This window comes from Saccopteryx leptura, chromosome 6, assembly GCF_036850995.1.
Source record: "Saccopteryx leptura isolate mSacLep1 chromosome 6, mSacLep1_pri_phased_curated, whole genome shotgun sequence".
Classification (NCBI taxonomy): domain Eukaryota; kingdom Metazoa; phylum Chordata; class Mammalia; order Chiroptera; family Emballonuridae; genus Saccopteryx; species Saccopteryx leptura.
This window is the reverse complement of record NC_089508.1, coordinates 188,734,551-188,759,299: the sequence shown is the minus strand read 5'-3', so window position 1 is coordinate 188,759,299 and position 24,749 is coordinate 188,734,551. Positions and strand designations below refer to the sequence as shown.

The window sequence follows — 24,749 nt, the reverse complement described above, 5'->3', positions numbered from 1 at the left end:
GCCCCAGCATCTCCACGTGGAGACTATGTGACCCGGTTCACCAGGGTCACCGGCATACTCCATGTGCCCCTCACATCCCTGCTCACCTCTCCTGCTTTCACTCACACCTCATTTGCTCACTACCTAGGGGGCAAGTCTGAGTTATCCCCACTTCACAGGTGAGCAAACTGAGGCCCAGACCTCTGACTTTGTCCCAAAGTCCGTTCTGTGAGTGTCAGAAGGATGGGAAGGCAGGTGCGTCTGACTCTAGGGTCAAAATCCTGCGTATGTCTAGTTGACTCGGGTGTACTGGTCCCTTGGAGGCCGGTGTCCCTCAGGAAACGAGTTGAGGAAGGCTGGGGGGCTCCCCCAGGGATGTGACAGGCACGCGTGCCCCCGCCTGCGCCACCTTCCTGGCCCCGCCCGCTGTGCCCGTAGCTCTGCATCGCCATCCACCTCCACGTCCCTGGAGGACCACGTCACATGCCCCACACCTGTAGCAGTTTTAGGTGGAGATGCTGTTTCCTCTGGCGGTGTGTCTGTATTTCCTGGGACCCTGCTTACTCTTGACGGACTTTTGAGTCTGTCTCCTGACCCCTCCCCCCCCCAGGGCCGTGTCCTCAGGGGCAGCAGCGTGGTGCTCGCTCTTCCTTCTCTGTGTCCCCAGCAGCCGGGCACAGCTGACCTTAGGGAATGGAAGCTGGACAGACGCTATCAAACTGATCAGAGTTGTGCGGACACGGAGTTGTCTGTGTCATGCCCCCCGCCCCCGCCCCGTATCCCCAGGGGCAGAAAGCCCTGTTGGCCTCTGCCTGGGGTCTGATCCCAACCCCCTTGTGTTGGTGTTCCTGGAAGGTGGTGAGATGAGACCAGGGTGAGGGAGGTGGCCATCAGGATGACGACAGTGACTTTTTTTTTTTTTTTTTATTCATTTTATTAAATATTTTTTTTTATTCATTTTAGAGAAGGTAGGGGGGGAAGAGAGAGAGAGAGAAGAGAGGAGCAGAAAGCATCAACTCCCATATGTGCCTTGACCAGGCAAACCCAGGGTTTTGAACCGGCGACCTCAGTGTTTTCAGGTTGACACTTTATCCACTGCGCCACCACAGGTCAGGCGACAGTGACTCTTGTCTTGTCACGCCCTGGCGAGGTGTCAGGCGCTGTGCCCGTTGCTCTTACATGTGCTGTCGACATCATTCGGTCTCCCAAGACCGCGTCAGGTTGGGAATGTGTGTTCCCATTTTACAGATGAGAACATGGAGGCTCAGAGAGGTTTAAGCATGTGCCCAGAGGCCCCCATTGGCAGCATTTGGACCTGAGGTCAGGGAATGTTGACCCCAAAGTCAGTACTCCTGACCTCTCAGCTAGACAGGGTCAGAATGAGGTAGACATTCCTGAATTTGAATCACCTCTGGGCCTCCCCAGAGGTGTCCTGGGACTTGGGCCAGCGCCCTGGGACGCCCTGGGACGTGGAGCCACCTCGGGCTCCTCATCAAGTAATCCCTGTGCCAGGGGTTGTGGCAAAAGGGCCAAGGAGGCCCAGAGGCTCCCCGATCGCCGCTGGGGAGCCCCAAGCGTGCCCTGTGTTCACGTGCCCGTCTTTCCCGCCGGGGGCACTCGCTCACGCAGGCTGAGGGGGCAGCATTCCTTCCCCGGCGTCTGTGAGGCTGTGGGGGGGCAGGGACGGGGGCGGAGGGGCCAGGCCCGACTTCCTGGGCGGCCTGTGGGTGTGGGCCGCCCCGCTCAGTGGCCGCAGTGTTTGGACTGGAGCTCAGGTGCGCGGTTCTGGGACTCCACCCCAGGGACAGGCTGCTGAGAAGCCGGAGACATTTGGGTGTTGACTATTTTTGTGTTTTTTTTTTTTGGTGGCTGATTCTGTGGACTCCTTTCTACAGGTCTCTGTTAAGTAACCAGGAATTTCTGTCTTCTGTGCTGATGGGGTCCCCATGCCCAGGGGGACAGTACCTCTTTGTTCGAAAGGCCTGGGGGCTGATGGGCAACATGTGCCCGGCTTCCTCAGAAACGGGCCCAGAGAGGGAAGGGGGTTTGCTCCAGGCCGCACAGCTCAGCGTCTTTGTGGCTTGGAGTCAGGGCGACCTGGGTCTGTCGCTTTGGGGAAGCCCTTTCCCCCACCAAACCTCAGTTTCCCCCTCTGTAAAATAGGGACGGACGTAACTGCTCCCAGGCGTACACAAGGGGATGCTTACAGAATGCTTCCCACGGAGCCAGGTCCGCCTTGGTGCTCAGTGTGGGCAGCCACCGGCTTGCTGTCTCGGGACAGAAGAGGCAGGGACGGGCTTCCTGTGTCTGGCTGTCTTTGCAGAACCGGACTCGTCGGCTATGTTAGTCACCTTCTGGCTGTTTTGCCCTGATTTCTGGGCAAAATCTTAAGGTCACTGAGACGTTGCATTTCATAGTCATTCATTCATTCATCAAACATTTATTGATCGTGTACCAGGTCGCGGGCTCTGTGAGTGGATGATATAAATGGACTTTTGTAAATACAGGCTGCTTGTTCAATGGTAAAGTGACTTCATTTACCTCAAACCCTAAAATGTCATTGTTGCAAATTACTTTACAGCTGTGGTTTTTTGTTGTTGGTGTTTTTTTTTTTTTTTCCTTTGTCAGAGATAGAGAGTCAGAGAGAGGGACAGATAGGGACAGACAGACAGGAAGGGAGAGAGATGAGGAACATCAATTCTTCGTTGTGGCTCCTTAATTGTTCCTTGATTGATTTCTCATATGTGCCTTGACTGTGGGCCTTCAGTAGACCGAGTGACCCCTTGCTCGAGCCAGCGACTTTGGGCTCAAGCTGGTGAGCCTTGCTCAAACCAGATGAGCCCATGCTCAAGCTGGTGACCTTGGAGTCTCGAACCTGGGTCCTCCACATTCCAATTCGATGCTCTATCCACTGTGCCACCGCCTGGTTAGGCACTTTACAGTTGTTGAAAGTTTCATTTTCGCCTGACCAGGCGGTGGCACAGTGGATAGAGCGTTGGACTGGGATGCAAAGGACCCAGGTTCGAGATTACGAGGTCGCCAGCTTGAGCGCAGGCTCATCTGATTTGAGCAAAGCTCACCAGCTTGGACCCAAGGTTGCTGGCTTGAGCAAAGGGTTACTTGGTCTGCTGAAGGCCCACAGTCAAGGCACATATGAGAAAGCAATCAATGAACAACAAAGGCGTCGCAATGGAAAACTGATGATTGATGCTTCTCATCTCTCTTCGTTCCTGTCTGTCTGTCCCTGTCTATCCTTCTCTCTCTGACTCACTCTGTCTCTGTTAAAAAAAAAAAATTTATTTTCCAGGTGGGGAAACTGAGGTTCAGAGCAGGAAAGCGGATGTGACCGCCCCACAGAGGCCAGTGGCAGATCTGGGACCATGTCCAGACCTCCCGGCTGTGACTTACTTAATTTAGTTCCGGGAGCGTGGCCAGCATTTACTTTTTTACTTTCCGTGTACTTTTGTGTACCCAGGAGCCCCCCTGGCTTCAGGGTTGGGGAGGGGACCCAGGCCCAGCGCGCTGTGTGGCCACCAGCGTGTTGATGCCACACCTCTTGGCATGAGCGTGCCGCAGTGGTCTCTTGGGAACTGCTGGGCTGTGCTGCCACTTGGCCCTGTGGCCTGTGGGCTGCAGAACTTAATGTCTACACCCTGTGGGTGGTCCCAGGGCACGGTTATCTGGGCTGGGACATCCTGGCTCCCTTATCGCCGGGTGAGCAAGTGCACTTGGTATGTGTGAGCTGATCGGGGGGCCCAGTGAGGGTTGGAGCAAGGAGGCAGAGAGGCCTCCTCTCTCACCCTCCCCCCACCCCCCAGCGCCTGTGTGGGACTCGAGCATGTTGGAGCTTCCTCGTGGAGGCACAAGGGAGGCGGGACGGGGCTCACTAAGTCTCTTTCATCGGGCAGATGAATGGAGCCCAGACTTGGCACCCAGAGAGGTCCCAGTTCAGATCCTGACTCTGCTACTAACTATTTGCGTGACCGTTATAATCTCCCCGAGCCTCAGTTTCTCAGTCTGTAAAATGGGGGTAAAAGACCACCCCATGCTGACAGTAATTTGTAGCATTGATCCAGCGCTTTACTTAACTGTGTGCCAGGTAATGTTCTAAGCGCCTGGCACATGCTATCCCGTTGAATCCTCAACAGCAAACCCCACGAGGTGTGGGCATTGTTTAGGGTCCTTGCCTCAAACAGTGAGTGTAAGATAATCCAGGCGTAGCGCTTGGCAGGGGGCCCGGCAGAGAGGGGAGGTTTGACTCCAGTGTAGTGTCGTGCATGGGGAAACTGAGGTGGACCCAGGCTAACCTTGTGAAGAGGCGGAGAGCGTGGAGTGAGACTGTGGAGGCGAAACAGCTTCGCACGTGAGGTTTTCTCTGTGCGTTCTTGGGAAGGGCGGCCGTCAGCTTGGCGTAGCCCCTTGGAGTCAGTTTTCGTTCTGAAGGGTCGATGGGGCAGGGAAGAGAGATCTTAAATATATAGCATTTTTTTTTTTTTTGTATTTTTCTGAAGCTGGAAACGGGGAGAGAGAGTCAGACAGACTCTCGCATGCGCCCGACCGGGATCCACCCGGCACGCTCACCAGGGGCGAAGCTCTGCCCACCAGGGGGCGACGCTCTGCCCACCAGGGGGCGATGCTCTGCCCCTCCGGGGCGTCGCTCTGCAGCGACCGGAGCCACTCTAGCGCCTGGGGCAGAGGCCAAGCAGCCATCCCCAGCGCCCGGGCCATCTTTGCTCCAATGGAGCCTTGGCTGCGGGAGGGGAAGAGAGAGACAGAGAGGAAGGAGAGGGGGAGGGGTGGAGAAGCAGATGGGCGCTTCTCCTATGTGCCCTGGCCGGGAATCGAACCTGGGTCCCCCGCACGCCAGGCCGATGCTCTACCGCTGAGCCAACCGGCCAGGGCAGAAGAGAGATCTTAAATTCTGGTGCTCTCAGTCCCGAGGAGTGTTGAGTTGGGTCCTTGTTCGCACAGCACCAAAGGAGGCTTAGCGTAACCTGTCCCAGGGCCCAGCCGGGAGAGAATGCTTTTTGAATGGAGTTTGTGGGTACAGTGCTGTATTCCCCAAGGCTAAATAAAATAAAATACTGCAGGTCCTGGGCAGGTGCCTGATGGATCCACGAATGAATGAGGGAATGAATGTATGATCAGAGGGGTGAGGTGCCGGCCGGGATCACGTAGCAAGGCCCTGACCCTCGTGCTGCACCATGACAGCTGCTGAGTCTAAACCGATGGGATGGAGTCAACACAGGCTTCCAGTTTCCTTTGGCCTCCAGCCAGAGGGGACAGCCCGCGAGTGCAGGCTGCTGTCCAGTGCCCGTCGGCCCCTCGAAGCGCGTGCATGGGCCAAGGTCTCCAGGGACACGGAGCTCTTGAGAGCTGAGGAGGAGATGCCGGTCGTGCGGAGGGTACTGGTCCGACTGACAAGAGGACCCAGGGGAGGCCGGCGCCGCCCTGACCAGCGTGTGTGTGCTCCCTGCGTCCAGGGCGCAGCCAGCCCGCCTGTTCTTTCTCTTTCAAAATGCTCGTTGAAAAACACAGTCTGTTTCAGTTTTATCATCATTCATAATGCAGATCCCCAAAGCCTCTTTGCCGGCACCCAGGGCTTCTCAAACCACGTCTTAGGAAAGGCTCACCGGGATCCTCTGCCTCCTGCTCTCGCCCTTGCTCTACGGACCGTGAAGTTCAGCTTATTAATAAGGTGCATAAAGGAGATGAGAGTTCTGCTGGTCTGTCTCCAGGATTTCCCTGCAGCTGTCCTGCCCCTGTTTCTGTCAGGGGGAGAAGAGATGCAGCCCCCACATGCAGGCCTCTAGCTCCTTTGCAAATTCCCATCGAGCAGTGGTTCTCACCTGGACCAGCCGCAGCGTCCTGGGATGATTTGTTAGACACGCAGGTTCTAGGCCCTGGTCTGGTGGGTCGATTGATTTGAGTGTTGTCTTTTTTTTTTTTTTAACAGATACAGAGAGAGAGTCAGAGAGAGGGATAGACAGGGTCAGACAGACAGGAACGGAGAGAGATGAGAAGCATCAATTATCAGTTTTTTGTTGCGACACCCTAGTTGTTCATTGATTGCTTTCTCATATGTGCCTTGACCGTGGGGCTGCAGCAGACCGATAACCCCTTGCTCAAGCCAGAGACCTGGGGTCAAAGCTGGTGAGCTTTGCTCAAATCAGATGAGCCCACGCTCAAGTTGTCGACCTTGGGGTCTTGAACCTGGGTCCTCCACATCCCAGTCCGACGCTCTATGCACTGCGCCACCGCCTGGTCAGGCTTGAGTGTCATCTTGATATGCCAAGGTTGCAAATTTGAACCCAGGTCAGGCCACATGCAAGACTCCACCAACAAATGCATAAATAAGTGGAACAACAAATTGATCTCTCTTTCTTTCTCTCTCTTGCTCTAAAAAAAAAACAAAAACAAACAAACAACAAAAAAAAAAACTAGAGAAAAAAAGTGCAGACTCTTGGACTGCACCCCAGACTCGCTGAACCAGAAAGTCCAGGTTGGGGCTCATCGCCGGGTTTACCAAGCTCTCCAGCGGATTGTGATGCCTGGTCACGTTTCAGAACCACTGGTGTAGTGTTTTTAGCTGGTCCCTCCTAGAGATTTCTAGGAAAATCTTATTTGGGGGTTGGGAGGTTGGGAAGGGACTGAGAGAAGCATCAACTCGTTGTTCTACTGAGTTGTGTTGTTGGGTGTTTCTCATATGTGCCCTGACCGGAAGCCCGGGCGACCTCAGGGGTCAAGCCGGTGCCCTCAGGCTCCAGCCCTGACTGGGGTTCACACCAGCGACCTCAGGATCAGGCTGACACTCTTGGGATTGACCTTGAGACCCTGGGATCAGCGACCCCCAGGCTTGAGCTGGTGACCGTGGGATCAAGTCGGCAACCTCGGTGCCCCGGGATGACACTGTACTGCGCCAGGGGCCAGGGCACTAGGGAAAATCTTATTTGCCCAATGGGATGGCATCCTTGTCCTCCTCGCTCCTTGCCCTAATTCAGCCTTATTATCTGGACATTCGTTGGCCTGCGTGTTCTGTGTGAAAAGCCCAGAGAGAGGTCTGGTTTGGCGGGGCGCTGGAGCAGGGCTCTGGACGCTGTGATTCCCTCTGCCCTCCTCCTCCTCCTCGTATCAGCCTGGTCTGTGTGCTGGTTTCCGCATGGTTGCAAGGTGGCTGCCCATCAGGGCGTCCCGCAACATCAAGGAGAGCTCATCGCTCTGCTCCGGGCCAAGAATTTCCCTGTTGGTTTAGGCGCCCCATTCCCAGGGGATGACACAGGTGTCCTGTCCTGTCCCGTCCGCCCCCACCCGCCCCCGCTCTTCTGCCTGGTTTAGGAGGGGAAAGGCAGAAATGCTGTGGGGGCAAGGCAAGGGCAGTCTTTGATGCCCAGGGCACCAGGACTGATAAAACAGCCTTTTTACTGTCTGCCCCAAACCCACTGTCCCTCCGCTTCCCCTGCTGCCAGAGGTAACACGTCCAGGGGGGTCTCCCTGAAGCAGAAGCCCATGTGCGTGACACCCCTTGTTAAAACCCTTTGGTGCCTCTCCCCAGACACACGCACACAGCTCATGGGATCACGTTCGTGCTTTGAGATGCTCCAAGTCCACCCTTTGCGGCTGGCGCTCTTCCCGTCCTCTGAACCCCACGGAACACTGCACTGTTCCCCCTTCCACACGCCTCCGGAGGCTTGTTGTGTTCTGCCTGGAATGCGTTTGTCTTCCTCCACTTGGTCCATTTGCCTTCAAAAACCAGCCCAGATGTGGGTGTCTCCTGTGGGAAGCCCTCCAGGATTGCTCCAGGCCTGGTTAACCACTTCAGTCACAGGCTCTGGGTGATGCAGTTACCACGTGCCTGTGCTTCTCACCCCTGCCTCTGCCTGTGGCCTTGGAGCAGGGACCTGTCTGATTTGTCCTAGGTCGCCAGTCACAGACAAGGAGCCCAGATAGTGTTTATTGTCCGAGTACTACTTTTTTTTTTTTTTTTTTTGTATTTTTCTGAAGCTGGAAACAGGGAGAGACAGTCAGACAGACTCCCGCATGCGCCCGACCGGGATCCACCTGGCAGGCCCACCAGGGGCGATGCTCTGCCCACCAGGGGGCGATGCTCTGCCCACCAGGGGGCGATGCTCTGCCCCTCCGGGGCGTCGCTCTGCGGCGACCAGAGCCACTCTAGCGCCTGGGGCAGAGGCCAAGGAGCATCCCCAGCGCCCAGGCCATCTTTGCTCCAATGGAGCCTTGGCTGCGGGAGGGGAAGAGAGACAGAGAGGAAGGAGAGGGGGAGGGGTGGAGAAGCAGATGGGCGCTTCTCCTATGTGCCCTGGCCGGGAATCGAACCCGGGTTCCCCGCACGCCAGGCCGATGCTATACCTCTGAGCCAACCGGCCAGGGCCCGAGTACTACTTTTACGGCTCCCGTTGAGCCTAGCAACATGGAGCCCCTGGGAGACCCTCTGTGTATCCTTGTTGGTGGGTTAACGTGATCACAAGCCTCAGCCTGAGCCCCACGCTGCTCGCCACTCTGAGGAGAGAGCACAGAGGACCAGCCCCTGATGGGGTCACGGAGTTGGTACCAGGAGCTGTAGCAGTTGGGGTTGGCTGAGGGCTCAGAGGCCTTGAGCTTGGCCCCCAGGAACCCTCGGTCCCCAAGAGCCTCCTTTCACCCCAGGATGCTGTGGGCTTTCTTTATAGATGGGTCCATACACCCCTCCCCCAGGCCCCTCAAATGATAGATGTGTTTTGCAGCATGTAAGATTTTTATAACACCTGTCGATGGACAGACGACCTCTGACCCTCCCCTGGGCATCGATGTCTGTGCTTCCCTTCTCTTTCCTGAGCATGTAGATACAGTAACTCCCTAAGGCACTAAGGTGACAATTTTATTTTTATTATTAATTTATTTCTTGAGGTGGTTATTCTGTTCATTGAACTCCCTACATTTTGAGAAGCTGAAAGGTGTTAATACCCCTATCAAGTAAGAACAAAGTCCTGAAAGGGTCTTTTTTTGGTTCTTTTTTTTTTTTGTACCACACTAAAGGCATAAAGCTGTGAAACATTTAAAACCAAACCACTCTGCCACCCGAAGGGGTGCAGTCAGGCAGTTTTTGTGAAAAGGTCTCCGGCCTGTCACTCCGTCACTGCCGCGTGCTCGGGGTCACCCGGGGCCGGCGGGGGCAGGAAAAGCCTCCCATGTTTTCAGTGCAGGGCAGAGGGCAGCGCCTTCCTTGAAGCACATCGTCGAGGTCCGTACACCGGTTGTGAGATGTCATGGGCTGAAGCCTGGCATAGAGCCAGCCGTTGGGGCATTTATTTATGGGAATAAAACCTAAGCTCAGAGCTTCCCAGCAGCCAAGGCAAAAAATAAAAATAAATAAAGGGGAAGCCCGGGGGTGGGGTGGGGGGGCGTGGAGCTCTCGCAGTGCAGAAGAGGAAGCCACCAGATTGGTTGACTGCTCCAGCGCTGCTAAGTGCTGAGCTCTGGGGAGTGGGTCACGGGGACCTGGGGGAAGGGTGTTGTGCAAGGGACAGTCCCTCTGAACCAGGCAGAATCGCTGGGCCTGATCACTTCTCACGTTGGCTCTTGGGACAGTTCCTCTGAACCAGGCAGGAATCGCTGGGCCTGACCACTTCTCACGTTGGCTCTTGGGACAGTTCCACCGAACCAGGCAGGAATCGCTGGGCCTGACCACTTCTCACGTTGGCTCTTGGTAATAACTGTCGTTCTCGGGAAGGCGTATTTTAGGAAGAAGCTTCTGTGACACGGTCTAAGCGTGGCGCTCTCTAGTGACTTTGCTAGCAGTGTAACCAGCACATATTAACTGGTGTGGCTCTCACTTAACTGTCTTGATGACATTGGAGGCAGGGTGATGAGCTCCATTTCCCAGATGGGGAAACTGAGGCGTAGGGTGATGGAAGGGGCTTACCCAACATCCCACTGCCAGTTCAGTGGCACGACCAGGGTGTGGACTCCAGTCTGCCACCTTTTCCATTTCCACTGCGTCCGTCCGGTCAGAAGGGCCGACACTCCCTTCTGACCGACTGTCCCACACAGGCAGTGTGGCCGCCTCTGAGGTGGAAGGGACTTCCCAACCAACCAGCTGGGGCCAGAGGGCAGGGGCTGGAGGTCGGGGGAGATTCCCAGAGGGCCACTTCCTACCTTTCCCACCTGCCCGAATCCGAACTTTAAGGAAAAAGCAAGTGTGTTTGCACATGTGAGCCCAGAGTGGGCAGGGAAGAGGGAAGATGGGAGGGGCCCGAGCGGGAGGGCCTGTCGGTGCTCATGGCTCTAATCGTCCTGCTCGGCCCCCTGCCCTGGGCTGGGCGCCCCTCGTGGGCCTGGGCCTGGTGCTGCTCTCGGGGGCTGCCACCTGTGGGGTGTGTCCTGAATGAGTGAGTGAATGGCCTTAAGGTTAGAAGACCTGCTTTCCAGTCTGGGACCTGCCACTGAACAACCCGTGTCCCTGGTCAGTCACATCCCCTGTCCGGGCCTCGGTTTCTCCCCCTGAGCTGCTCTTCAGGGTCCCGAGGACCTTGGCAGCTGGGTCCCCGGGCTGTGGAGGGTGGAGAGAGGCCAGAGCTGGGGCCGGGGTTCTGGGAGGACTTGGGCAGATGGTGTGTGGGCTGCCGGTGTCCTCTGGGACCCTCGGCCGTGCAGCGCAGAAAGTGAGGCAGCTGGCAGGTGGGGACAGGTGAGCAGGCCAGGCCAGAGGGGGGCAAGGAGGGTGTGGCCTTGGCCGAAAAGGCCGTTCTCTGAACCTGTGAGTATCCTTGGCAACTTGGTTTTTCTTTTTCTGTAAAATGAAGTGTCCCAGCAGCTACTCTGGGTGTCCGAGCCGCCTGTGAGGGCTGGTGGGGGGTAAGGTGGGGAGGGGGTACAGACTGCACAGGCCCCGGGGCAGAAGGAGAGGCCGGGGAACACGGGCCTCGGGTGCTGGCCGGGCCGTGGGGACCGCCCCATCTCGCAGGCTGTGTGCCCTGCTGACTGGTCTTTTGCCTTCTGTTTTCTGCAGATCATGATCGAGTTCTGTCCTGGGGGAGCTGTGGACGCCATCATGCTGGGTGAGTCTTCCCTGGTCCAGTGCGGTGGTGCTGTGGTCACCTCTGTCCATGGCAGGGGTCCTTCTCTCCGCTACCCCAGTGATTCACCTGGCCTGTGAACACCTCCCCACTCTGCCCCCTTTCGGGAGCGGGGGGAGGGGTTGGATTCTTGGAGAGGAGGCGGGACACTCATGGGAAGACCAATCCCTCCTGTTCAAAAAGCCATGTGTCCTTGAGCTGGTGATCACTCGCCCCCTTGAGCCTTCTCGGCCCATAACACAGATGTGATGACTCCTTTGCCCGGCCCCACTGGACTCTAGGAGGTGAGAGGGAGACACCAGAAGGAGGTTCTTTGAAGAGTGGGGATCCCCACCCATTTTGTCAGGGCTTAATGAATATGTTACCAGGTCTTGATGTCCCGGCAAGCTTGAGCAATAATGAAGGATATAGTAGCAGCCACCGCTCTTTTGTGGACGGTCACCATATGCCAGAGATCGTGGTGACCGCTTTCAGGCATATTATCCTCGTGTAGAAAGCCAGAAGGATGCCTGACCAGGCAGTGGCGCAGTGGATAGAGCGTTGGACTGGGATGTGGAAGGACCCAGGTTCGAGACCCCGAGGTCGTCAGCTTGAGCGCGGGCTCATCTGGCTTGAGCAAAAAGCTCACCAGCTTGGACCCAGGGTCGCTGGCTCCAGCAAGGGGTTACTCAGTCTGCTGAAGGCCCGCGGTCAAGGCACATATGATAAAGCAATCAATGAACAACTAAGAAGTTGCAATGCGCAACGAAAAACTAATGATTGCATGCGGGAGTCTGTCTGACTGTCTCTCCCCGTTTCCAGCTTCAGAAAAATACAAAAAAAAAAAAAGAGAGAGAATAATAAATTTTTAGGTCTGGAAAAAAAGAAAAAGAAAAAAAGAAAAACTAATGATTGATGCTTCTCATCTGTCTCCATTCCTGTCTGTCTGTCCCTGTCTATCCCTCTGACTCTCTATCTGTCTCTGTAAAAACAAAAAAAAAAGTCAGAAGGAATGTCTTTCATTCCCGACCTGACCTGACACTGAGAGAGGTTAAGGAACTGGCCCGGAGTCACACAGCAGAGCTGAGACGTGAAACCAGGTCTGGGGGACCCAGCTCCTAACGGCCGCCCTTCCTACCTGAACCCTTGCGCTCGCCAACCTGGTGGGCAGCAGGCGAGGAGAGGCGGAAGGTCGAGGGCCCCAGAAGACGAAGTGACGTGCCCAGGTCCCTGGAGTGGCTCAGGAGAGGAGAAGCCCCAGTATATAATGTAGCACCGTACAACCACTTTTTTTTTCACTTGTGAAGGTGTTTTCCCAGTTTATCTCAGGAATGTCTTGAATTTATGGCCGCCCTTTCCCACCCTGAGTCATGGACATGCTGGCCTTCTTGGCCGAGGCCCTTGCTACTCCCAGGGTCCCCAGGTGGGAAATGACAGTAGGGAACAGGATAGGGCACTTCTGATATGGCCTTGGGTGTGGCTTCTCTCAGCAGAGACTGCCTGTGAAGGTTTTTATTCTGGGGAGACGAGTAACAAACACCCGGTGGTCTGGTATGAGTTGGGACTCTTTAGGTTGTAAGGAGTCAGACTATTCACACTAGGTTGCGGGGGAAGGTGGGGGTATGTGGAAGGGGGAATTTATTTGCACAAATAACTGAAAAGTTCAAGGGTGCCTGGCTGGCTTCAGGCACAGCTTGATCTAGGAGTTTTTGCAGACGTTGTCATAAGAACTTGGTTTCACTTTCTGCATCTCCAGCAACACCACCGCCAGCCCGCTGACATTTCTTCAACGCCAGCTCACGTCAGCCTCCAGGCCTTTGCTTCTGCCGGGTCTTTGACCTGGGGTGACCTGGAGTGACCCCTTTCTCCTCTCAGACACCCCTTCCTTCCAGACACAGCTCGAATGTCCTGGCCTCTGGGGAGCCTCTCGTTACGCAGGCAGAGGGTTTGCTGCCCACCCCGCCCTCTGGGCACCCCAATCCCACCCGGTTCAAGCATTGCCCACCATTTCCGTGCCCCTCTCCGTGTCCCCGCACTAAGCACGGAGCCTGTCGCTTGGTCCTGCTCAGAGAACCCTCTCTGCCTCTCTGAAGGGGTGGGTGTGTTTGCGCACCTGAGGTCTGAAGCCAGACTGGCTGGTTTGAATCTTAGATCTGTGACTTCCTACCAGTGTGACCTCGAGTAGGTGACCGGACCTCTCTGAGCCTCAGTGTCCTCCTCTGTAGAATGGGGGTAATAAATCGTGCCCGCTCCGCAAGGTGACTGTGAGGAGGAAATAGGGAACAAGCGAGGTGCTCAGGAGTGCCCCTGGCACCCAGCACGGGCTAGGTGACGTGGGCGGTGCCGTGTTGGGGGGGGGCAGGGGCGGGGCCTGACGTCGACTTGCCCGCAGCGAGCGCTTGCTGAGTTGACCCCAGTTCTCTCTGTTCCCAGAGCTGGACCGAGGCCTCACCGAGCCCCAGATTCAGGTCGTTTGTCGCCAGATGCTAGAAGCCCTCGACTTCCTGCACGGCAAGAAGATCATCCACCGGGACCTGAAGGCCGGCAACGTGCTGATGACCCTGGAGGGCGACATCAGGCTGGGTAAGGGCGGCTGCCGGTGGGGGGGCGTCAGGGAAGGCAGGGCCCCGTGGCGTCTGCCGGAGGGGGGCGAGTGTGGGAGCCCCAGGATGTGACCACCTTCCTCCACCTGCTCTGGACCACCTGGGGACGGGGGTGGGGAGAGGCCCCAGCAGCCGTGGGGGGCTCTCATTTCCCATGCTGTCTCTCCACACCCTCTCCCTCCCCATACCCTACCCCAGGCTCCTGCTGCAGCCAGCGGGGGGGTGGGGGGGTGAGGGGGTGGGGGGTAGGAGGGTGGGGGGGTTTCCCAGGGACTTGGCACTTGTGCTGGAGAAGACCAGGAAGCTAGTTAAGGAGGGAAGAGTTCAGGGAGAGTTGAGTGTGTGACTGCTGACACAGTTCCCACGGGCCCTGGTGCCGCAGGGTGGACGCGGCCGGGGCCTGCTGTTCTGTTTTGGAAAATCCTCCTTCCTTGGGGCCCAGAGTCCGCAGGCTGGCATGTGGAGGAGGCCTGTCTGTCTGACTCTTCCTAGCTTCCTGGGACCCCACTGGGCCCCTGGAGGACCCCACCCCCACCCCATGTCCTTATGCAACTCAGGGAGGCATAAGAGAACCCTCCTCTGCAGGGGCGTCACCTCCTGGGAGACCGTGTCTGTGCCTCTCCAGAGAGGGCACACAAACAGGGAGGCGCGGGGGGAGCTGAGCAAGGAGCGTGGGCTCCGAGCACCCCGCGGCCTGGGTCAGATCCGGGCTCCGCCAGAACTCAGTTCTGTAACCTGCGCGCTGGGTAGAACCATAGACCAGCCTCCCAGGGCTGTTGTGACCGGTGGGGTGAAGTCCACACAAGACTGTCCCAGGGACGCTCACCCTGCTCCTGGGCGTCGGGCTTCTTCCTCGTGTGAAATGTTTGCGTCCGTCTAGGATTGCAGGTGTCCTCGGAGATAGATGCCTTTGATGGTTGCCAAGGGAGGCACAGATTGCAGCTCTGGGTGGGTGTGGGGTGGTTCTCCACGGCTGCTGGGGCTCCGTGCGTGCAGGAAGGAAAAGGGGCAGAAGTACCTGCCGCCCAGGATGGTTGGGATATTACTATTATTATTATTATTATTATTAAATTTTTACTTACTGGTTTTAGAGAAAGAGGGGAGAGAGAAACATGGATCTGTTGTTCTGCTTATTTATGCATTCACTGGTTGCTTCTTGTACGTGTCCTGACTGGGGATGGAACCCGCAACCTCGCTCTACGGGGATGCTGCTCTTACCAACGGAGCCACCCGGTTGTGGCTGACAGTTGGGATGTTAAGTGGGGTGTGGACTTTGAAACCCAGAGATCTGTGGTCTCGTCCTGGCATCTGTGGTCTTGGCGTTGGGTGCCCTTGGGCAGGTCACATAACAAGTCTCTGAAACTCAGAGTGGGGTAATGGTTCCTGCCTGACGGGGTCATGAGACAGGGCACACAGGGCACCTGCAGTGCCCGGCACGTTGGAGAGGGCCACCCGGCACTGTGAGGTGTCTTTCCCGGGCTGAGGCATGTCTCGGAGCCGCGGCTATAAGAAGGGCTGTTCTCGGCCCTGGCCGGTTGGCTCAGCAGTAGAGCATCGGCCTGGCATGCGGGGGACCTGGGTTCGATTCCCGGCCAGGGCACACAGGAGAGGCGCTCATCTGCTTCTCCACCTCCCCCTCCTTCCTCTCTGTCTCTCTCTTCCCCTCCCGCAGCCAAGGCTCCATTGGAGCAAAGATGGCCCGGGCGCTGGGGATGGCTCCTTGGCCTCTGCCCCAGGCGCTAGAGTGGCTCTGGTCGCGGCAGAGCGACAGCCCAGAGGGGCAGAGCATCGCCCCTTGGTGGGCTGGGCGTCGCCCCCTGGTGGGTGTGCCGGGTGGATCCCGGTCGGGCGCATGCGGGAGTCTGTCTGACTGTCTCTCCCCATTTCCAGCTTCAAAAAAAAAAAAAAAAAAAAAAAAAAGAAGGGCTATTCTCTGTTCTCCACACAACCCGTGTCCCTCTCCCCGAGGTGCTTCTCTGAGGGTGGCAGGTGAATTTCACAACTTCTAAGGTCTTTCAATGTCCAAGCAGAGGTCTGAACTGACTGCCGTGAAAATTAATGCCCAGCACAGAGCCTGGCACAAAGTTGGTGCTCAACAAATAATCGCTCCCAAGCCTTGGCCAGATAGCTTATTGGGTTGGATGTCATCTGATATGCCAAGGTTGCAGGTTCGATCCCCAGTCAGGGCACATATAAGAATCAATCAATGACTGCATGAATGAGTGGAATAGCAAATTGGTGCTTCTCTCCCTCTCTTTCTCAAATCAATCAATCAATTAAAGAAACCCAAGTGACTTTCAACAAATTAAACAGTAGCTTCCAGCACTTCATTACTTTATATCAGTTTATGATTTCTGCAGGGTCCCTATATCCCAAAGGCCCACTGATACACAGGGTGCCTGGTAGGCAGGCCTGGCAGGAACCAGTCATGTGCCTTGTACCTCCACTTATACCCCAACCCAGAATTCCTGTTCGCTGCTGCCCGCAGGGTGGGGGTCCGGTTCTTCCACTGTCACTATTGTACACTGATCCAGTGTTCGATATGTAGTAATTCATTGGCTCCTCAGAGACCACTGGTAACATTTAACAGAGGAGGGAATTGGGAACCAGAGAGGTCAATTGATTTGTCCAGAGTACACAGCTATAAGAACAGCTGGGGTTCAAACTAGTGCATCTGTCTCCAGAGCCCATGTGCTTAACCAGCGCCCTCTCTTAGACTCTTTTGGTGGCAAATGATAAAAAAAACCGTCTCCTGTGATAAGGCCAGCAGGAGAACGTGTATATCGTATAGGAACCGCGCTGGGCAGAGATATAGCTGGTTGGCTGTGAAGTGAGTCGGACCCTGTAACACACATGCCCTGACTTCCCGGTGTCTGTGCCTGTGGGTTCAGCTTTCACACCAACTCCCCCCACAAAGCGAGCGTCGCCTCCTGCAGGACAAATGGAACCTCATCAGTTCAGATCTGAAGCAGCAACCCCATGAAGGGCTCTGATTGGCCCAGCTTGGCTCCGGTACGGCGTTTTATAACAGCAAGAAATCAGAAATGGTTCATGTGTGTTCCAGTAGGGAAGTCAATAAGTAATTTACGATACTGTCATACAACGCAATCTTTTACAGCTGTGGAAAATTACATTGTAGAAAATGTGTTATCTCTTGATGAGATGTACCATGGACCCTTGAACGACGCAGGTTTGAACAAGGCAGGTCCATGGAGTCAGAGATTTTTTTTTCCCCAGGAAGCATGTACAAGGTGGTCCGTCATAGCTGCAGGCTTTGCATCTTTGGATTCAACTGACCGCGGATTGAAGGCGGTGGTGTTCCCAGCCGTGGACCAAAGCGGGTCAGAACTGCTGCTTCCAATCGTGGTTGGTCGAATCCACTGACGCGAGTGAAGGGCTGACTTACTGTAAAGCCCAAAGTTACCTGTGGATTTTGACTCCACCCCTAACCCCGAGTTGTTCAAGGGTCAAGTGCACATATATACCGAGTAGGGGAAAACCAGGTTGTAAAACAATACATTTAACCTGATTTCATTTTTTTAAACGTAGCAACTACGTTACAGTGATATAATTTCAGTTGACATAAATAATTTAAATTTATATAAATAACTACATCTGAGTTGCGGGCAGCAAACTCCTAAGTGTTTCTTTCTACCGGATGACGGAGACTTTGTAGTCTGTGAATGTTTGAAGTTTTGGGGTGTTTTTTTTTTTGTATTTTTCTGAAGTGAGAAGCAGGGAGGCAGACAGACTTCCGCATGTGCCTGACTGGGATCTACCTGGCATGCCCACTAGGGGGGCGATGCTGAGGCAGAGGCCATGGAGCCATCCTCAGCACCCGGGCCAACTTTACTCCAATGGATCCTTGGCTGCGGGAGGGGAAGAGAGAGCTAGAGAGGAAGGAGAGGGGGAGGGGTGGAGAAGCAGATGGGCGCTTCTCCTGTGTGCCCTGGCCGGGAATTGAACCTAGGACTTCCACACGCCAGGCCGATGCTCTACCGCTGAGCCAACCAGCCAGGGCGAATGTTTGAAGTTTTGGTAAGCAGTATTGCCTTGGTGATCGGGAGAACTGTGTATGTAAGAGAGCTTAGAGACAGACACAGTACTGTAAACAATCCGGAACAAGTGAACGCAGGAAGAAGGAAATGGAAGCCGCTCCTAATCTTGCTGGAATGCATGGCTGCGGCCCCCTGCCAGGCTCCTGTGCACGCTCCAGGTGGGACCAGGGGGCTGGGCAGAGCACAGACGGAGTGCCGCCTCTGTCCTTAGAGCTGGGTGACGTCTACAAGCCACTCAAGTCTCTCGACACTTCAGTTTCCTCATCTGTAAATTGGGGATAATAATTTTCCCTGGCCACAGGGTCACAGATAGGCACAATATGCATAGGCATATATATGCAGATGATATGCAAAGTGAAGGTGGGGCAGATATGAATGAAATGCATAGAAACATGTATATATGCAAATGATATGCAGTGACAGATATAAATGAGATGCATAAATCTCTCTGCACAGTGCTGTACACCGCGTAAGTTTTCAGTAAATAGTGGTTTTATTAGATAAATATATGTCATATACATCTTTCCAGTCTGCCTTTTTTTTTTTTTAAACTTTTTATTCATTTTAGAGAGGAGAAGGAGAGACAGAGAGAGAGAGAGAGAGAGAGAGAGAGAGAGAAGGGGGGAGGAGCTGGAAGCATCAACTCCCATATGTGCCTTGACCAGGCAAGCCCAGGGTTTCGAACCGGCGACCTCAGCATTTCCAGGTCGATGCTTTATCCACTGCGCCACCACAGGTCAGGCTTTTTTTTTTTTTTTAATTGAATAATATCAGGATGTTTTTCTCAGACCCTTCTGTATTTCTCGGAAGCATGATTGTTGATTAGTTAGTGTTTTTCTTGCATTCGGTCACATGAGTAAGCCACGGTTGACCTGTGAAACCCTAACGCTGGATGTTCAGGTTTCTCGTGAGGCTTCCTGTATTCTTCTCGCACAGATGCGGGAGTCAGCATGTTTGGTTGCGGTCCGAGGCGCTTTCTGTGGACACCTTTAGGGAGAGTTCTCGGAAGTAGAACGTTGGGTTTGTGCAGCGTTTCAGGTTTTTGTTAAGATCTGGGCCCGGTGTGTCCTTCCCACTGGTTGTACCAGTTTCCAGCCCCTCCCCCCCAAGGACTGAGAAGTTCTTTCACCACATCCTGGCTCCCACTGCGTTTATTTATTTTTAAGTGAGTGTGACAGAGCGAGAGAGACAGACAGGGACAGACAGACAGGAAGGGAGAGAGATGAGAAGCATCAATTCTTCATTGCGGCACCTTTGTTGTTCATTGATTGCTTTCTCTTATGTGCCTTGATGGGGGGGGGGGCTACAGCAGAGCCAGTGATCCCTTGCTCAAGCCAGCGACTTTGGGCTCAAGCCAGAGACGTTGGGGTCCTGTCTATGATCCCACACTCAAGCCGGATGAGCTCGCCCTTAAGCTGGCAACCTCCAGGCCCTTACCTGTGTGTGTGTGTGTGTATGGGTGTGTGTGTGTGTGTATGGATGTGTGTGTGTATGGATGTGTGTTTGTATGGATGTGTGGGTGGGTGTATGTGTGGGTGGGTGTACATGCACACACAATATGTATGTGTCATTCTTTTAAGATGCTCCTGGAGTCATGCTTGACATTCTCTGACACGCACCAGTCAGTCAGTAGCCTGTTTGGGACATGTTACAGACAGCTCTCGAGTTAGCACATACAATCGTGGGCCCCATTCCTTTTTCATGGCTGCATATTATCCCACAGTCGAGACGAACCATCATCTACCTTACCATTCCCCAGCCAGGCTCCAGAAGCCGCTTATGTTTATTTTCAATGCTTCGTGCTTTTGGATAATGCTTTAGTAAGCTGCCCTGTGTGTTAAAATCTGGTTTGGGGATCTAATTCTAGAAATAGCATTGCTGTCAGACATGTTTCTATACAGCCATTGTTGTCATTTTCCCCTAAAAGCTCCACGAGGAAAGGCGTTTGAGCAGAGCCTGTCTGTTCCCTTACTCGCTTGTTTATTCGATCACCCTGTTGCGTGCTTCCTGGGTGGCCCGACTCGGTGCTAGGGGTGCTGTGGGCAGAGCATAAAGTGGTCTCTTCCTTATGGCAATGGTAGTTCATGAAGAGCCCCCCTCCCTTCCTGCTGCCCTCGTCTCTGCCTCTTGTTTTCTTTTTTTTCTTTATTCTTTTTTTTATTTATTCATTTTAGAGAGGAGAGGGAGAGACAGAGCGAGAGAGAGAGAGAGAGAGAGAGAGAGAGAGAGAGAGAGAGGAGAGACAGAGAGAGAAGTGGGGGAGGAGCTGGAAGCATCAACTCCCATATGTGCCTTGACCAGGCAAGCCCAGGGTTTCGAACTGGCGACCTCAGGAGGCTTTTCATTACAAGAGACTGCCTGGCAAAACTCCCCCCATCCACCCATCAGAGAGCAAACTCCATTCAGGGAGCAGACAGCTGGGGCCACCACGCCCCATGCCCCGGGCTGCAGGCAGGGGCCCCATCTTGTGGGGCTGCAGGGGAAGTAGCAGTTACTCAGAACGCCATTGGCACTTGCCTCAGGGGGGCCTTGGGACCAGCTGGGTGGCTTTGTGAAAGCTGGTGGTTTCTGCTCTTCCTGCCCCTTCTCTGGAAGGGCCCAGCAGGGCGTGGTGGGGCCGGGCAGCTCCCTCCTGGGAGCCTCACTCTGGGTCTGAGGGGCGGCCATGGTCCCCAAAAGATTTCTTGAAAGATTTCGTGGGGTGCGGTGCTCTCCTGGTTGGTTTTTGCAGGGGCGGGGGCTCGTATGGATCCAGCAGGGGGAGGGGAGCCTGAGGCTTGGTGACTCACCCGTGCCACCGGGGCTGGGAGTGGCTGGGCTGGGTTCTCTCACCTGGGTGGCACCTCTCCCTGCAGCAGCTGGGGGGTGACAGGGCCCTGCTCTCTTCCCTTTCACGGCCAGACTGTCCCTGCGAAGGTCACTTTCTTAGTTAGCGGCCGGCCGGGGGCTCAGAGCCCAGCTTCCCCTGTCTCCGCCCTGCCCCAGCCTGGAAACCCCGGGCTGCTGGCTCAGGTGCCTGGAGCCTTTGCTGAGGGCTGGGCTCGGGGCTGGGTGTTTCCGTGTGTCATTGAACCCTGGCGGCAACTCAGTTCCGCGGTATCCCCATCCTCGTGTTACTGGCGGGGAAACTGAGGCTCAGAGGTTTGGAAAGGGTCCTGGCCCCCGCCTGTCTCCTGCCTGACCTGCCCCACCCCCCACCCCGGTCCTGCAGCCTGCCTGTCCTGTCTCAAGTCTCCCCACACGCCCCGTCCCTCTGCCCTGCCTTCTCCCCGTGTGGGCCCGCTCGCTGCCAGGAGTCACCTGGGGTTTGAGGATTCTGGTTCACGCCTGTGCCGAGAATAGTGCCTGGTATGTCACAGGTTCAGTGTAATATTTGTGGAGTCAATGAAGAGTCCGGAGGAGCTCAGCTGTTCTTCCTCTGGCCCCCGGACCCCCCCCCACCCCCCACCCGCCCTCCCCTCGCTTACACAGCTCTGAGCACACTCGCTGGTGTTGATCTGATGGCCTCTGCTTCCACTACTAAACTTTGAGCGGCCTTTGAGCAAGGACTTGGTTTGCTCCGGCCCCCGCTGTAGTCTTCGCTCCTGGCTCCTGACGGCTCCGGAATGGAGAGGTGGACGCGTGGACCAGTGAAATGCAAGGCAGCCCGGTTTCCCCGTAGCCTGGGCCCGCTCTGAGCAGGATTCTCCCTCCTGGTTTGAAATCGTGAGCGATTAAATACAGCGACTGTCACCTGCTTACAGTGAGGGGCCAGCTCATTCTGAGACGCAGGCAGAGGCGCCCAGAGTGGCTGGCAGTTATAACTGCAGTTTCTTGCCGCAAAGCTCTATCTATTTTTTTTTTTTTTGTATTTTTTTTTTGGTATTTTTCTGAAGCTGGAAACGGGAAGAGACAGACAGACTCCTGCATGCGCCCGACCGGGATCCACCCGGCACGCCCACCAGGGGCGACGCTCTGCCCACCAGGGGGCGATGCTCTGCCCCTCCGGGGCTTCGCTGTTGCAACCAGAGCCACTCCAGCGCCTGAGGCAGAGGCTCCAGAGCCATCCCCAGCGCCCGGGCCATCTTTGCTCCAATGGAGCCTCGGCTGCGGGAGGGGAAGAGAGATACAGAGAGGAAGGAGAGGGGGGGAGGGGTGGAGAAGCAGATGGGCGCTTCTCCTGTGTGTCCTGGTCGGGAATCGAACCTGGGACTCCTGCACGCCAGGCTGACGCTCTACCACTGAGCCAACCAGCCAGGGCTTGAGCTTATTTTTTAATCAAGATGAAACTTTCAAGATGGAACTTTGTCTCAAAGACCAGCAGGAGCACTGGAGAAAATTCCTTTCCCGCACTGAATTCTTCTCTGTGTGTGGAGTGGTGTCCAGTGTGGGTTTAAAGATAAATTGTATTTATTTAGTTTTTGTCCTGAAAGTCACGCATGTTCATTGCAGCCAACTTAGGGAATTCAGAAAAGTAGAAGAAACCTCCTCTAGTCTCTTTACCCACAGATCAACGTTTCAATGGTTTGGTTATTTCCTCCACGTCAAGTTCAGTGTATATTTTTTGCCCTTTTTTGGGGTGGATGGGGCATAATTTTGACCACACACTATATTCAACTATGCATCTCCCTTTTCCCCACTTAACCTTATAAGTATATAAATAAAATAGTATTATTAAATATTAAAGTATTTATCTACAGCCCTGGCCGGTTGCTCAGTTGGTGAGAGCACTTTCTCAACATGCCAAGATTGTGGGTTCGATCCCTGGTCCGGGCACATAGGAGAGACAGCAAGTGACTGCATAAACAAGTGGGTTAACATAATGGGTTTCTCTCTCCCTGCCTTCCTCGCTCTAAAATCAATAACAAAAAATTTTAAATTGTACTGTAGCCAGTGAGGTATACCCTGAGATGTGATTATTTCTAATTAAAACTGCTTCCTGAAAACTAAACAATTGTTTTTAAATTGTCAGTATTATAGTGGCACATGGATGAACATCATTATGCAAAATTTATGTAAGATTATTTTATTAGGGTAGATTCCTAGATATGGAATTACTGGATCAGAAGAATCTGGATATTTTGAGGATTCTTGCAATTTATTGTCAAACTGCTCTTCTTTTTCTTTTCTTTTTTTCTCTATTTCGTGGGAGGCAGGGAGGCAGAGAGACAGACTCCTACCAGCACCCTGACCGGGATCCACCCAGCAAGCCCTCTATGGGGCAATGCTCTGCCCATCTGGGGCTTGCTCTGTTGCTCAGCAACTGAGGCCAGGCCATGGAGCAACCCTCATCGCCTGGGGTCTACTTGCTCTAATGACCTATGGCTGCAGGAGGGGGAGAGAGAGAGAAAGAAGAAGGGGAGGGGTGGAGAAGCAGATGGTTGCTTCTACTGTGTGCCCTGACCGGGAATTGAACCCAGGACTTCCACACACCACACTGACACTCCACTGCTGAGCCAACTGGCTATGGTCAAACTGCTTTTCTAAAGGGCTCTTTAATTTATACTCTTGTTAACAAGTAGGAAAGGGCGTGCCTTGGTACGTCCTGACAGCAGTAGGTGTATTTTTAATGGTCACCAGTTTGCAAGATAGGAGATGGCATTTGGTTAGTTGATTTGGAACACATGTCTCTGAGTCCACACCCCAGGGCTGTGGGTGGAAGAATGTGTGTCCAGGACTCTATCTGAGATTTTCGTCTTGCAGCTGACTTCGGAGTGTCTGCCAAGAATCTGAAAACTCTGCAGAAGCGAGATTCCTTCATCGGAACGCCTTACTGGTGAGTTGAGTAGCTTCTGGAAGTGGAATGGTGTGTGGGTGTGTGTGTGTGTGGGGGTGGAACGTTAAACCTCAGACTCCCCAAGGTGACCTCGGGCTGGTACCGAGGGGAGAGGACGGGACGCAGGACAGGTGGTACGGATTCCTGAGTCAGCCCGCCGCGTCTGAGCCCGATCTCCACCACGTACCTGGGCCAAGTAGCTTGGCCTCCCTTTGCTTCCATGTCCTGATCTGTAAATTCAGGGACATAATAGCTCTGAGCGGGTAGCTCATTGGGTTAGAGCAGGGTTAGTCAACCTTTTCATACCTACCACCCACTTCTGTATCTCTTTTAGTAGTAAAATTTTCTAACCGCTCACCAGTTCCACAGTCATGGTGATTTATAAAGTAGGGAAGTAACTTTACTTTATAAAATTTATAAAGCAGTGTTACAGCAAGTTAAAGCATATAATAATAGTTACTTACCAAGTACTTTATTATGTCGGATTTTCACTAAGTTTGGCAGAATAAATCTTTATAAAACAATTTACTATAGTTAAATCTATCTTTTTATTTATACTTGGGTTGCTCCACTACCGTCCACCATGAAAGCTGGAACGCCCACTAGGGGACGGTAGGGACCAGGTTGACTACCACTGGGTTAGAGCATTGTCTCCATATGCCAAGATTACGGGTTCGATTCCTGGTCAGGGCACATACAAGAATCAATCAGGGAAGGCATAAATAAGTGGAACAACAAATCGAGGTTTCTCTCTCCCTCCCTCTTAAAAAAGAAAAACCAGGGACATAATGGCACCCACTTACTGGGTTATTGTGAGGATTAAACAGGATGATGCACATAGAAAATGCTCCATTAATAACACTTGACCTGGAATTCCTAAAGACTGGTTTAACTCTTGATTAGTTCACCAAGTGGAGATTGTGGGCTGGGGTTGGAGCTCCGGACAGGAGTGACCCAAGTTCACTTCCTACCCCCACGGAAGTCTCCCCGGACTTCTCTAGTCCTTGGTGTTTCCTTCTTTCCCCAAACTATTGCTTCAAAAGACCCAGAAAGCTCTTCTGTTCAGGTGCACACCTCACTGCCTTCTGTTTTCATGTGCATTAATGTTCATTGTGGAGTTGAGTCTCCTGGCTTGCTTGCTTATTACTCACCCTTTTTTTTCTCTCTCTGCCCTGTTATTCCTCTCTCTCCTTTTCTCTCCTATCTCTGCTCCTCTCCGTGCTGTGTTGTGTTCTTTCCACTGCCCTTCCCACCCCACCCCCGTTTTTTTCTGGGCCCCTTCCCCTCTGCCCCCACCCACCTT

General features: G+C 54.2%; 1 protein-coding gene across 1 annotated transcript in view; it reads left to right on the top strand.

Moving 5' to 3' along the window:
* Positions 1-24,749, top strand: part of STK10 (serine/threonine kinase 10) — a 95,145-nt gene that overhangs the window by 32,254 nt on the left and 38,142 nt on the right. Inside the window, exons 3-5 of the mRNA XM_066388213.1 lie at positions 10,985-11,033; positions 13,464-13,613; positions 23,374-23,446. Coding sequence (XP_066244310.1) covers positions 10,985-11,033; positions 13,464-13,613; positions 23,374-23,446 — 272 coding nt within the window. The remainder of the gene's footprint in view (positions 1-10,984; positions 11,034-13,463; positions 13,614-23,373; positions 23,447-24,749) is intronic.